At 45.7% G+C, this 14,382-nt stretch overlaps 2 protein-coding genes and 1 long non-coding RNA gene across 4 annotated transcripts; 1 reads left to right on the top strand and 2 right to left on the bottom strand.

Moving 5' to 3' along the window:
• Positions 1–2,430: 2,430 nt before the first annotated feature.
• On the bottom strand, positions 2,431–4,376 carry LOC123104840 (ervatamin-B). The gene is made up of 2 exons (XM_044526748.1): positions 3,811–4,376; positions 2,431–3,190 (listed from the first exon to the last, which is right to left on the bottom strand). The coding sequence occupies exons 1-2, from the start codon at positions 4,325–4,327 to the stop codon at positions 2,598–2,600; spliced, it is 1,110 nt and encodes a 369-aa protein (XP_044382683.1). The 5' UTR covers positions 4,328–4,376; the 3' UTR covers positions 2,431–2,597.
• Positions 4,377–7,328: 2,952 nt separating this feature from the next.
• Positions 7,329–11,807, top strand: LOC123101564 (uncharacterized). The gene is made up of 4 exons (XM_044522954.1): positions 7,329–7,853; positions 10,357–10,691; positions 10,871–11,092; positions 11,162–11,807. The coding sequence occupies exons 1-4, from the start codon at positions 7,449–7,451 to the stop codon at positions 11,805–11,807; spliced, it is 1,608 nt and encodes a 535-aa protein (XP_044378889.1). The 5' UTR covers positions 7,329–7,448.
• Positions 8,086–10,698, bottom strand: LOC123104841 (uncharacterized). 2 transcript variants are annotated; one of them, XR_006450550.1, is made up of 3 exons: positions 10,368–10,698; positions 8,819–9,425; positions 8,086–8,378 (listed from the first exon to the last, which is right to left on the bottom strand). It is a non-coding gene; the product is annotated as an uncharacterized lncRNA (long non-coding RNA). The 2 variants fall into 2 exon arrangements; XR_006450551.1 differs by lacking the exon at positions 10,368–10,698 and adding an exon at positions 10,144–10,361.
• Positions 11,808–14,382: the final 2,575 nt, after the last annotated feature.

Consider the following 14,382-nt stretch of genomic DNA (forward strand, 5'->3'; position numbering starts at 1 on the left):
ATCAACTTTTTCATACACATTGTATACCTTTTCTATACATGAGAAACATTTTTCCTGTAGACAGTAAACACATTTCAGATGCTTGATTAATATTTTCCTCGATAATTCCGTTATTGGGTTCTCCCACGCGGGGGCGCTTGCAGGTCATGCGCCCTTAGCAGCCATAGCCTGCGAGAAATAGATTTTGTGTAGTCTGTAGAGACAGGAGAATTACATGGGCATTTGTGGCAAGACATGGCCACATGAAAAATGACCTTACATGTTGGGCACTCAAATCCTCTAAAAGCCAAAAGCTCATACAAAAAATTGTCAAAATGTTGAATAAAAAACAATTAAAGCAAGATTCGTTCCGCTGTTGTAACTTCACACATGCTATTTTTAAACATTTTTCGTAGAAAGGCTAATAGGGTAGCGCATGAACTTGCTAAACATGTTGAGGGGTACCATAATATTGTTTGGTAGGGTGACCCTAGCATATTTACTTACTATTCTTTTGGATGTCGTAACTGCTATTCCCAAGTAATATAAATTATCATGATGAATTTTCCTTCAAAAACATCGCACTATCAAGCTTGGGAGTTACTTTATCTAGGCCTTTTGGGCCTTTTGTGTAGATATGGACATTCGAACCTTGTTTGGACGACGCGGCGGAGTGGCACAGCGAATAGTGCTATTAGGGGAGTGTTTGGACTCCCTCCGCTCCAGACTCAGCTCGCGGAGCTGGCGCAACTGCAGGGTTAAAATAGTCGAGCTGGAAATTAGGTGCTCTCCAGATTCTTTAATTCCACGGAGCCGGTTGAAAGCCGAACATGCCCTAGGTTTGTGCTATAGTCATGGAAAATCCTATCTGCCGCTTGATTCGCACACAGCGAGCGATCAGCAAGCGACATTGGCAGGCCCAATTATAAGTAAAGAACACACTATTGTACCATCCGCTTTTGGGACGTTCTAGGAGGTTCTAGTTGTTTTTTTCTGGTTTTAGGAACATTCTAGAAGGTAAGGGAAGGTTCCTGTTCCAGTATTAAGACTTTTTCTTTTTCTTTTTTTCATGTTGCCTTTTTTCTTTTCTATTCGTTTTTGTGTTTTCCATTTTCCATTTTATTTTTTATTGTCTTTGTTTCATTTCTTCTTTCCTTTCCTTTTTTTATTTCATTTTGACTTTTACTTTCAACAGATCTTCAGAACTTTTAAAAATTGTTCGCACTTTTGAAATTCGTTTTTTCTCTGAAATGTTCCTTTTTTGAAATTTTGTTCATAAATTCCAAAAAGACTAGAATTTTAATTTGTTTTTCTAGAAAAATGTTTGAAAATCAGAAAAATATAGAATTTCGATTTTAAAACATGTTTGCATTTTAATTTTTGTTCACAAATTCATAAAATGTTTGTGAATTTCAAAAGATGTTCTCACTTTCAAAATTTGTTAGTAAATTAAAAAATTGTCCATGTTTCCAAAATTTGTTTGCAAAACAACGAATTGTTCTGAGGATCTCAAAAAATGTCCACCTTTGAATTTTTGTTCACAAATTTGAAAAATGTTCGAAAATTTACTTTCCAAATATGTTCACGAATAACAAAAAGCCATAATTTCAAAAAAAATCATCAATTCAGAAAAAAAAATCAGCGAATTTTTTAAAAAATGCATCTTGATAAATTTGTTCGTGATTTGAAAAGGAAATTGAATTATTAATTTGTTTTTGTTTTCTAAAAAATGTTAGCATTTTCAAAGTTTTATTCTTAATTTTAAAAAATGTTCTTCCTTTGAAATTTGTTTCTTTTAAAAAAATTGTTTGGGTTTCATGAAAAGTTCGATTTTTTATAAATATGTTCAGCAATTAGAAATATTTTGTGTTTTAAAAAATAGTTGCTGTTTTCAAAAAGAAAATCACAATTGTGGCTTATAGTTAATATACATGGGGCTGCCATTTTAGACACCTAATCAAAGTAATGATGGTGGCTAGCAACAGTGTCACTAGAAAGAAGACCTCGGTTCAATCCCTCGCACAGAGTTGTGCTTATGGGAATTTGTGCTGCGGGGGTTTAAATTTGCCGGTGTCGTTTAGTTCTTTAAGTACGCTGCCAATCTAATACTAAAACTTGCCTCACGTAGTGCTAGCACGGTGCGCAAGCTTCCGCTACTTGCAGGACGTGTGTTCGATTCCCAGTGCCCGCACGTTCCTTTTTCTTCTTTTTATCACGTCACTAACGCGTGCCACCCCGTGCACTGCAAATGGACCGGCCCAGGTGAGCGGCGTATAGGGGGTCCCTATAGTCATCTCAATCTCGCTGTACCACATGTAGCTTCTAAATTCCATAAAGTTTGCACCAGTCAGGCCCACACAAAAAGTGACTTGACCTATTGGACAACCAAATCCACCAAAAAGCCTAAAAGCTCATAGAAAAATCATAAAAGTGCTGAATCCACATGAACAATTCAAGCAATTCCCATGTTTATTATTCACAAATGTTTGAATATACTCCCATTTTTACAAGCACGTATTAACTACCTTACAAGTATCGTACTTGTAACAACAAGTTGGCTAAGCTTTGGCCCCTGCTAGGGAAAGAACAATGAACCCACCACACCACACATGATCACATCACATGAACGGGAAAGATGGCCGGATGGCAATGCCGCAGATCCCCTCGGGCTTGTCTATGATGCCCTTCTTCATTCTGAGGTACCCACTATCCCCCCACTTCTCACCCCATGAGTTCTTCACGATCCAGTAACTCTCCCCAGTCACCTCGTCCTCCCCATACCCTACCACCGTGACGCCATGGTTCAGCCGCGTCCCACATGGACCATTGTACACGCCATTCCGGTAGTGCTGGAAGTTGGCTCCGCCAGCCTCGATCGACACCGCCACGGGCTGCATGACCACCGCGTTTGTCAACGATAGCTCGCTCCTCGTTGCCACACGTTGGAAGCCTGAGATGGAAGCGGCATGGTGCGAAAGCTTTGTGGTGTCACAAGTGTCGTCCTTTGCCGTGTATGGATAGTCTTCCTGGGAGGTGATGCCGCCGTTGGAGGTGATCCACTGCAGCGCACGATAGCTCACTCCACCATTGCAACCATGGTCCAACTTGTCGCAGTCCACCAGCTCTTGCTCTGAGAGCGAGGCAAGTTTCCCAGTCTGGATTTGGTAGATTCCTTCGACCACCGCTACGGTGGAGAATGCCCAACACGATCCTGTCAAAGATAATGAATTTATAACACACACAAGAACTATGAGATAAAATTTGATAGCCGCTTATATTGTCCCTCAAATCATATGATCGACCATCACAAGGTTCAAACTTTGACAAAAAAAATTGATGGTCACCGTAATATATATTTTAAAATTATAAGTGTATTTCAAATGGATTCAACTTTTCATTAAAAAACCCTTAAAATATGGTGATGTTATTCGAATCATTTCCAACAAAAATAAAAACCGGTCAGTTCGATAAGGTCTAAAAACCTTTTCTTTTTGAAATTTCAAACCCTGGACCCCACCGACAAGGAAATGCTTCTTTTTTTTTCTGCATATTAGGTGTGAATACATCCACAAGAGACCCCGCAAATTGGCCAACTGTCTAATACTATAATGCTCAGTTGACAATTAACAGTGTGTATGACAGTTAAGTAAGCAATTGTGTAATCCCTAATGATGAAGCAGCTAGCCAGGCAGCAGGAGCACATGCAAGCATGTGGATCGCAGACAGCCATGTGTTTACAGGGAGGAGGACACAATAATTGGAGACCAAGGGAAGAAATGAACGATGGATACGTGGATGGCGACGGCCCACCATCCACGTAGCGTAACGTACCGCACTGGCCTTGGTTCTTCACCGCCGTGACGGCGCCTCTCTTTCGCCAGTCAACGCTCGCCGGCGCGCCGGCCGACTCGTTCACGTACACCTGCTGCCGGCGGCCACCGGCGTCGATCGGGCCGGCGCGGGTGGTGATCATCATCATCGTCGCGTCGTCGTCGTCCGAGAGGGGCGGCGCCCGCGACGTGTACATGGCCATGAACTCGTCGCTGGTGAGGTCGGTGTAGGCGGTCTCGCCGAGCTCGTAGGTGAGCCCGGCGCCGGCGTCGTCGTTGGTGGCCTCGATGTAGCGCATGTTGTCGGCGTAGACGCGGAGGCGGTGGCGCTCTTCCTCCGGGGTGGAATAGGTCCGGTTGTGCTCCGCCTTCCATCGCCGGAATCGCTGCTCCATCGTCCGCGACGTCATCGGGTCAGTGTCCTCGGTGGCCGAGCGGGACGTGCCGGACGAGCCATGGAGGAAGACGGCCAGGAGGAGGAGGAGGCATAGGGAGCGTTTGGAGAAGGAGGAAGCCATGGCCGTGACCACGACCGTATGAATGGTTGGTGGCTGCTTATCTGATGAACGATCCATCACGCTTATATAGAGGTACAACTGCGCAACGGTTTGATGTGTGGGTACAAGAATGTCAGTCGTGCCAGTCGTGTGCGGTCATCGAGTGTCTTTTTTTTCACGCATTTGCTAAACATGAGGTACCTGAAAATTTTACTTGCGTCAAAAAGTCATTTTAGAGGACGGGTGCATTGAAATCCTATATTTTTATTAGTGCAAAATTGTTATTTTAAAGTTCCAAAAAATTTCTGAAAATAAATCAACATGTTTATATGGATGTATATTAAACATGTGCAAATTTTGATGTGCAAATAAGTAACCATGTGAGTTACATAAAAATGACTAAATCCTGATTTTGGAAAGATGAATAGTGCTTTTTATTATTTTTGTATAGCTTACATGTTTACTTATTTCATCGACAAACTTTACACATACGTATGTAGTATACATCCATATGATCATGTAGCATTCTTTTTGGATTTTTTTGGAACTTCAAATGTGATTTTTAAAGTATTTAAAATAAGATCCTCCAATACACGGGGTTCCAAAAATCCACCCACGTCAGTTCATAGCTAGCTTGGGAACACGCCGCGGGCCAACAGCTGTGTACAGTACTGAACAGTGTCAAGATAGTGTTTTCTAGCTACAGTCAACGAACAATCGATCGAGCAGCCACGCCCAATGCCATGGCCTCTGTAGCCTAGGGCCTGGCTACGCCACTGGGGTGGTAATCCGGCTGGCGGTAATCGGCGGCCTGGGACGCAAAACATCATGCGCAAGAAGAAGAAACTGAGTGTTTGTTTTCAGATATCTGGTGAATAGGTCGCCCCTTTTTTCACAAGTGAGATCAGTGAGTGAGCTATTGCTTGCTTGAGAGATTTTTGCCGAACTAGCTACTGAATTGTCAATACTGCTAAGTTTTGTCATGTTTGTGCAGACTGAAAAACAGTTATCCTGAAATATGCCACACTCAAATCATCTCTATGTCCACCATAGAGGGCAACTATAGCAATTCCTTGTAGGTTAAAAGGTGAATGGATAATTACTAACACAGATCTATATAAACTAGAGGATACCCCTCGCGTTGCTGTGGTAATTGGCTGATAAAATTTTTGGCTGATAACATGAGAATCAAAATTAAAAATACTACTCCCTCCATCCCAGAATATAAGAGAGTTTAGTACAGACGCAAGCGCTCATATATACGCGCATACATTCACCCCTATGAACGCACACACGCACATCCTACCTCTATGAGCTCCTCCGAAAGGCTGAGACGGCATATCATCTTGAGAATACAAGAGAGTTTTTGACACTACACTAGTGTCAAAAACGTTATTATATTACGGGACCGAGGGAGTACATATGACTCATTGCATTTGATTATGTATGGTTGTAACAATATCTATTGAATATCATATTTAAATGGAAAACATTTTTCCATGCACGGTTGAATATTTGTGGTGAGTCTTTTTTCATGCATGATTGCATGTTGATATGGATCTTATCCTATTTATAATTATATAGTGAGATGGCATACTTGAATGTTTAGATATAAGTTAGTTGGGATGTCTCTCTTAGGCATATAGGAGTAAACATGATAAGGGGTGGCATGTAGTCCCTTCTCGTCGAAAAGAATAATACCGGACAACACATGGACCACAAGAAGCTAATGGGCTCCAATGCTCCATATGTGACAAAGCTAGATTCAGATATGAATACTATGTGGGCCTGCTTATGGCTCGAAAAAAAATATTGATGGGCCCTTGAAAATGAGTTACTCCCCTTGCATCATCGTTGTGACCTTTCTTTCAGCTTCTTTACTAAGACATGGAAGAACATTGCAATGCAAAAAGGTGGAGATAGAGGTGATGATTTTATAGTTCTTTGGTACTCCATCCGTCCCATAATACAAGAGCATTTTTGACACTAGGTTTATCAGGAATCTTTGATGTTTATGTTTTTTCTTGTTGCTTTGAGCTCTTTTTTTAGATAAATTACTATAGTCGAGTTGTTTTCCAAAATTAATGTGAAACATGATGACAAATCAAAAAGGAAAATTGTGTTTCTCTCTTTGCAAAAGTAAACAATGGACTCAACACTGTGACATCAAAACCCAAGGAAGTAAGTATAGATTCTAATTTACTTGACAACACAAATACTATATTACAAAATTCGTATGAAATGTATAAGGATGTGCTGTAGAAATTCAAGCATTGCAGCACGATTGTACACCCCGATTCTTCTGGTAATTTTCCTTCTAAGTCGGCTCGTGGTATGTGTAAATTCATGGGTTTGGTATATTTCAAGCAATCAGATGTCAAGTTATTTGTTTTCTTCTTCTTTGTTCACATAAACTTTTTCGAAATGTGTTCTTGGAAGACAGAACATTCTGAATGGTGGTCTAGTCACATTCCGGAAAATATTTTAAACTTCACGTAAACTTGATTATCATCTTTGTTCTTGGAAGACAGAACATTCTGAATGTGTTGCAAATATTTTCCGGAATGCATGAACATATTCACGATTGATTGAACATATTTCCAAACAACATTTAAGGCCACATATTTTAACCCTTCGAAACCATTTTCGGAAATGCAGTGAATATTTAAATTGACGCACGTGCGCCAAAATCGTGTGAGGCTACCCCAGCCTGGTCGTCCACGTCCATGCCTCTCCTCGTGTTGGTGGTCTAGTCAACTTTGAGTGCGCACCCCTCGACACCGGCCAGCGTTCGTGGTCATCACGGATAACGTGACTCTGTGCAAATTAATCCGACATTTGAACGATGTGCTCCCGCCAGTTCTAGCGAAAATGGCTGACGTGTCCAACCGAGAGCATGTAGGGACGGACTCCTTGGCACGGCCGGACACGGTTTTACAGTCCGACATTGAACGTTCGTTCGTTCGTTCGCCTATATAAGCACATAGTAGTACTATGTACGTACGAACGTTGGTCGCCAACACCTCGCATCAAATAGTACTTACTACCCGCAGACGTACGATGGCAACCTCGCAGGCAAATTCCAGGACCAGGTCGTCGCACGGCGAACCGCCTCCGCCGCTGAACCAAGAGCTGAGCGTCGATGAGATCCTCGCGCCTGCCGGTGGCCGCAGCCGTGCGCTGCAGATCAGTCTGCCGGGCGTGGAATGCGGCCCTCGCTTCCGGTCACTTCGTCGCCGCGCACGCTGCCCGAGCAGCCGCCGCGCGCCACCCCGAGATCGTCTTCTTCTCGCCGACAGAGAAGGGTGTCGCCACGTCCTTCTACGCTTGCTCGCTTCCCGAGGACGGAGACGCGCCGCCCGCCGCCGCCGCCCGCAAGCTGCTCAGCGTGGGCAACCTTGCCGGCGAGCACCTGGTGCTGACCGGCAAGCCGTGCCGTGGCCTGCTCGTCTTCGACGTCCGGTTGTCCGCGTACCACGTCTTGAACCTGTCCACCGGCGAGCATGTATCCCTGCTGCCGTGCGAGACGGCGGAGGAGATAGCACCTGTGTTTTGATTTTCAGTTTGTGTTTTTTTTCGTCCTTGGCCGAAATGGGCGAATTTCGGGAATTTTAAATTTTTCGGCAAAATCTCGGACGAAATTTCAAAATCAAAATTTGAAAATTTGGCCAAAATTTGACCGAAATTTGGCCGAAATTCGGCCGAAATTCAAACAAGATTTGAAATAAAACAGGCCATAAATATAGCAGCGCAACAACCATCAGGTTTGATCATGTAAATTTCAGCAAATAAGCTCAAAGGATTAATAAAACTGCATCTGTCCAACATAACAGGCACACATTAGTTATAAAGTGGCCTCCAACATAACCCTTAACAGTCCAACATCAGTTCAACCATCACAGCATAGTTCAGAGTTTAAATAGTTCGGTACAGCCAATAGACTTAAAGTATTACACATAGAAACAACAGCTCCAAAAGACAACTATCAAAGCATGACATTGAAACAGCAGCTCCAAGCTTGCCTACATCCAAAAGCTTCTTGATATCCTTGGTTATTCTTCAAGTGTCATTTCTGGTTTAGAGAAAACAGAGGAAGGGTCAGGATGGAGGTAGTTCTGCATCAGAATTATTTTCTGCCACTTTGTGCATTAAAAATAAAATGGACTAACAGGACAAGTGGCTAGTAGAACAATAGTCAAATTTATGCATGCTCATGAATCAAATAACAAATCTACTACAGCAATATAGTTTTTTATTCACCAAAAAGCTTCAGGAGCAAAGGTTAAATGCCTCCATATACTAGAATGATGAATTCTAGTTTACGGTTTTACTCCAGCACAACAAAACTCTAAGGATACAAAGAAAGCAACATAGACACAAACAGCCCACTGTTGGCTTGGACTAGCCATTTGTCAATTGTCATACAAAAGGAAAATCCACGATGAAAAATGTGAATCAAAATTCATGCATAAGCTCAAACATATTGCAGGACAAATACAGTGGTTAATATACCTATAAAACAGCAGCTCCAAGCTTGCATACATCCAAAAGCTTCTTGATATCCTTAGTTCTTCATGTGGCATTTCTAGTTCATATAGAGAAAACAAAGAAAGGATCAGGATAGATGTAGTTCAACATCAGAATTTTCTTCTTCCACTTTGTGCATAATGAAACAAAATGGACTAACAGGGAGGTGTCTAGTGCAACAATAGTCAAGTGGTAACATTTCAGGACAACATAAATACATTGCTTAACATGACAACGAAGGCTAGGCATGGATAGAAAGTTTATACATCTAAGAAACTAGCAGCTCCAAGTAACTAAAATTTTCTAAGCAATTATCATGAATCATAAAACACTAGAAAGAAGATACTTGCCAGCAGATTTCTAAGCAGCGGGTATAGGCTGTTGACGCCCTTGGTCTTCTTCTTGACAAGCCGTACAGATCTACGGGTCTCCAAATTGCCGTCTGTTGGTGGTGCGTCCTTTTCCACTTGAATTTGTGTCTCTTTTTCCACTTGCATTTGCGCCTCTTGCTGATCATGCATGGATGGAGCATCTTCCCCATCCTCACTCACCCCATCATTATCCTCACTCTCACTATCAACAAATACTTTCTCTTCAAAATCAATGACAAAAGAACAACGGTCAGTTATGAAGAGTAGGTCACTAGGGAAGCAACCCTTGCTTACTTGGGTGTCCTCATATGAATGATAAACAAAACCAGTACAGCTTAATGCTCTAGTTTAGATACTAAGGAATAAGTAATTTAAATACAATCCGATGCTCTAGTTTGCCAAAAAGACAAGTCAAAAACTATAATCTATTCTTGAGAAAGATACTGCGAAGCTTAGTTCTAGAACCATCACTTAATGGTACCGCTGAACATTGAAATTAACCATCGGTCAACATCTACTTAGTTAAATACACAACATAACTGAATTTTATTGGACGTACTGTAGATCTAAATAAATTATCAATACAAACATGAGATGCTTCTGCAAACATCCAAGCCAGTGGTTGGAGGTGATGAAAAAAACTTTAATATTGCACACAAGCATCATCTCAACAGCTCAAAAACAAGCACACAACCCAGATCTACGGAACGATTATATATTTTAGGATGTTCAGAATAACGTTTGTAACCCACTTTTTGGTTGGACCAAAATAATATTACCAGATCGTGAGCATCCTTAGTGAATACCAGATGCATGTGTGTTTCAGATTCAGATTATATACCAAACCAAAACATTGTGAGACTCCTTGGTGACTACCGGATGCATGTATATTTCAGATTAATAATCTCACTGCTGTACGTTCAACTCATCAAGACTCACTTTTTCTTAACCCCGTATGATATATGCATTTGCCGAGCCATTTACCAGGGACCTCTCCTAAATCTAAAGCAGCACAAGCAGACACAGATTATAACCAAGAAACAAAGCAACATCGATCTGAAATTGCTCAAGAACTGAAACTGCATACACGTACTTGGACGAGACAAATTGCTGAAGACTGAAACTGCATACACGTACTGAAACTGCATCAAGAACATTTGTACCTTTCCAGTCAAGCGGACGCCCTCCATGCTGCTGCCGCTGCCCCGTGCTACCGCCTCCATTGAACTGGTCGGCTCGCGCTCCATCAGCTCCGTTGCCGCAGCCGCCGAGCACCACGCTGCAGTCTTGGAGAAGGGCCGCAACCGCCGAGCTCCGTTGCCACAGTCTTGGACAGGAAGTGGATGGGGTGGAGGCGAGGAGATGTGGAGGAGGGCCCGAGAAGTGAGCGCTTTGGCCGGAGATGTGGAGGAGGGCGAGGAGATGTGGCCTGTGCGCAGCGGCGGCGCCGCACACAGGAGGAGGGACAGGAAACGAGCGATTCTAGGGTTGGCTGTTTCGGTTTCGTGGTTTTGTCTCAGCTGGAAGGCTCTGGAAGCTGGGCCGGTCAAAAAAAAATTCAAACTGGGCCAAATTATTCGGCCGATAGGCCCATATATCGGGCCCTAGCGAGATGGCCGAAATTCGGCCGAAATTCGTTTTTTTTTGGCCGAAAATCAAAACGCAGGATAGCACCACCGGTGATTCCAAAGCTGATGCTGCTCAAACGGTTTCCTCTGGAGCTCTCCAGCACCGGCCTCGGCTTCGACCCGGCCACCGGCCAGCACAAGGTGGTCAGGCTCTTCAGGAACATCTTCGGGCAGCAGAAGTGCGAGGTGTGCTCGCTTACGGCGTCCGGCGAGTGGCGGTGGCGGCGCTGCGCCGGCGGTGACGCGCCGCCAAGATTCGCGTGCTATGTCGACGGCAGGCCTCCCGTGGCCCTCGACGGATCCCTCTACTGGCTGCTGCACCGGTGAAGCTGCGCCGACGACGGCACCGCCAGCTGGGACCCGCAGCACGACGCGCCCATCCTGTCGCTCTCCGTCGGCGCCGATCGGTTCGGGTGGGTGCGCACGCCGCCGCGGCTGGCGTCACGCAGCCGGCACCTCACCAACCTCGACGGCTCCCTCTGCGCCGTCGTCCACGCCCGCCTCGTTTACGACGTGCTCCTGCTCATCACGTGGAGTCCATCGTCGCCGTCGTGGTCTGCGCGCTGCCGCATCAACGTGGGCAGCCTGCCCCAGCCGATCCGGGACGAGCTCAGCGGGGAGCGGGAGATCGTCCCGCTGTGCAGTGTGAAGAAGAAGATCCTGCTGGCGACGAGCCGGCACAAGGTGTACGCCTACGACACGGAGCAAGGCGCCGCCGAGGAGGTGTTCGACATAAATAGCTTTGTCGATGTGCCGCCACACAACAGCGAGTCACGGCTGTTCGTCAACATTGGCCTCCACGAGGAACACATCGGCCCGAAGTTGGCGGGTGACAACTGGCTACAGGTGAAGCGGGGACGAGGCATGGTGCTCGGCAAGCGGGAGCCGTCGTCGGCGTATCATCTGGAACATCGGGAGCAGGACGAGGACTTTCACAGGAAGAGAGAAGTGGTCATGCACCTTGCATTTCCATAGCTCCAACGTAGGGGTCTAACTTCCATCTAGCTTGTTGTTGGGAAACGTAGCAGAAATTCAAAATTTTCTACGCATCACCAAGATCAATCCATGGAGAAGTCTAGCAACGAGGGAAGGAGAGTGCATCTACATACCCTTGTAGATAGCTAAGCGGAAGCGTTCAAGTGAACGGGGTTGATGGAGTCGTACTCGTCGTGATCCAAATCACCGATGATCCTAGTGCCGAACGAACGACACCTTCGCGTTCAACACACGTACAGTCCGGTGACGTCTCCTACGCCTTGATCCAGCAAGGGAAGAAGGAGAGGTTGGGGAAGACTCCATCCAACAGCAGCACGACGGCGTGGTGGTGGTGGAGGAGCGCGGGACTCCAGCAGGGCTTCACCAAGCACTACGAGAGACGAGGAGGGAGAGAGGTAGGGCTGCGCCAGGGAGAGGTCAAAACTCATGTGTTGGCAACCCCAAAGACCTCAACTATATATAGGGGAGAGGGAGGGGCTGCGCCCCCTCTAGGGTGAAGCGGGGACGAGGCATGGTGCTCGGCAAGCGGGAGCCGTCGTCGGCGTATCATCTGGAACATCGGGAGCAGGACGAGGACTTTCACAGGAAGAGAGAAGTGGTCATGCACCTTGCATTTCCATAGCTCCAACGTAGGGGTCTAACTTCCATCTAGCTTGTTGTTGGGAAACGTAGCAGAAATTCAAAATTTTCTACGCATCACCAAGATCAATCCATGAAGAAGTCTAGCAACGAGGGAAGGAGAGTGCATCTACATACCCTTGTAGATAGCTAAGCGGAAGCGTTCAAGTGAACGGGGTTGATGGAGTCGTACTCGTCGTGATCCAAATCACCGATGATCCTAGTGCCGAACGAACGGCACCTTCGCGTTCAACACACGTACAGTCCGGTGACGTCTCCTACGCCTTGATCCAGCAAGGGAAGAAGGAGAGGTTGGGGAAGACTCCATCCAACAGCAGCACGACGGCGTGGTGGTGGTGGAGGAGCGCGGGACTCCAGCAGGGCTTCACCAAGCACTACGAGAGACGAGGAGGGAGAGAGGTAGGGCTGCGCCAGGGAGAGGTCAAAACTCATGTGTTGGCAGCCCCAAAGACCTCAACTATATATAGGGGAGAGGGAGGGGCTGCGCCCCCTCTAGGGTTCCCACCCCAAGGGGTGCGGCAGCCCCAAAACCCATCTGGGCGGCGACCAAGGGGGGGAAAGGGGAAATTTGCCCCCCAAGTAAGGTGGAGGCGCCCCCTCCCTAAACCCTAGGCGCCTTGGGCCCTGGTGGGGGCGCACCAGCCCACCTAGGGCTGGTCCCCTCCCACACATGGCTCATGCTGCCCTCTGGGGCCGGTGGCCCCACTTGGTGGACCCCCGGACCCCTCCGGTGGTCCCGGTACACTACCGGTGATGCCCGGAACAATTCCGGTGGCCAGAACCATACTTCCTATATATCAATCTTTACCTCCGGACCATTGCGGAACTCCTCGTGACGTCCGGGATCTCATCCGAGACTCCGAACAACATTTGGTAACCGCATACATATTTTCCCTATAACCCTAGCGTCATCGAACCTTAAGTGTGCAGACCCTACGGGTTCGGGAGTCATGCAGACATGACCGAGACAACTCTCCGGTCAATAACCAACAGTGGGATCTGGATACCCATGTTGGCTCCCACATGTTCCACGATGATCTCATCGGATGAACCACGATGTCTAGGACTTAATCAAGCCCGTATACAATTCCCTTTGTCTAGCGGTACGATACTTGCCCGAGATTCGATCGTTGGTATCCCGATACCTTGTTCAATCTCGTTACCGGCAAGTCTCTTTACTCGTTCCATAACACATCATCCCGTGATCAACTCCTTGGTCACATTGTGCACATTGTGATGATGTCCTACCGAGTGGGCCCAGAGATACCTCTCCGTTTACACGGAGTGACAAATCCCAGTCTCGATTCGTGCCAACCCAACAGACACTTTTGGAGATACCTGTAGTGTACCTTTATAGCCACCCAGTTACGTTGTGACGTTTGGCACACCCAAAGCACTCCTACGGTATCCGGGAGTTGCACAATCTCATGGTCTAAGGAAATGATACTTGACATTAGACAAGCTTTAGCATACGAACTACACGATCTTGTGCTAGGCTTAGGATTGGGTCTTGTCCATCACATCATTCTCCTAATGATGTGATCCCGTTATCAACGACATCCAATGTCCATGGTCAGGAAACCGTAACCATCTATTGATCAACGAGCTAGTCAACTAGAGGCTTACTAGGGACATGGTGTTGTCTATGTATCCACACATGTATCCGAGTTTCCTATCAACACAATTCTAGCATGGATAATAAACGATTATCATGAACAATGAAATATAATAACAATAACTAATTTATTATTGCCTCTAGGGCATATGTCCAACAGTCTCCCACTTGCACTAGAGTCAATAATCTAGTTCACATCGCTATGTGATTAACACTCACTGGTCACATCGCCATGTGACCAACATCCAAGAGTTTACTAGACTCAATAATCTAATTCACATCACTATGTGATTAACACTC

Source organism: Triticum aestivum, chromosome 5A (genome assembly GCF_018294505.1).
Source record: "Triticum aestivum cultivar Chinese Spring chromosome 5A, IWGSC CS RefSeq v2.1, whole genome shotgun sequence".
NCBI classification, from domain to species: domain Eukaryota; kingdom Viridiplantae; phylum Streptophyta; class Magnoliopsida; order Poales; family Poaceae; genus Triticum; species Triticum aestivum.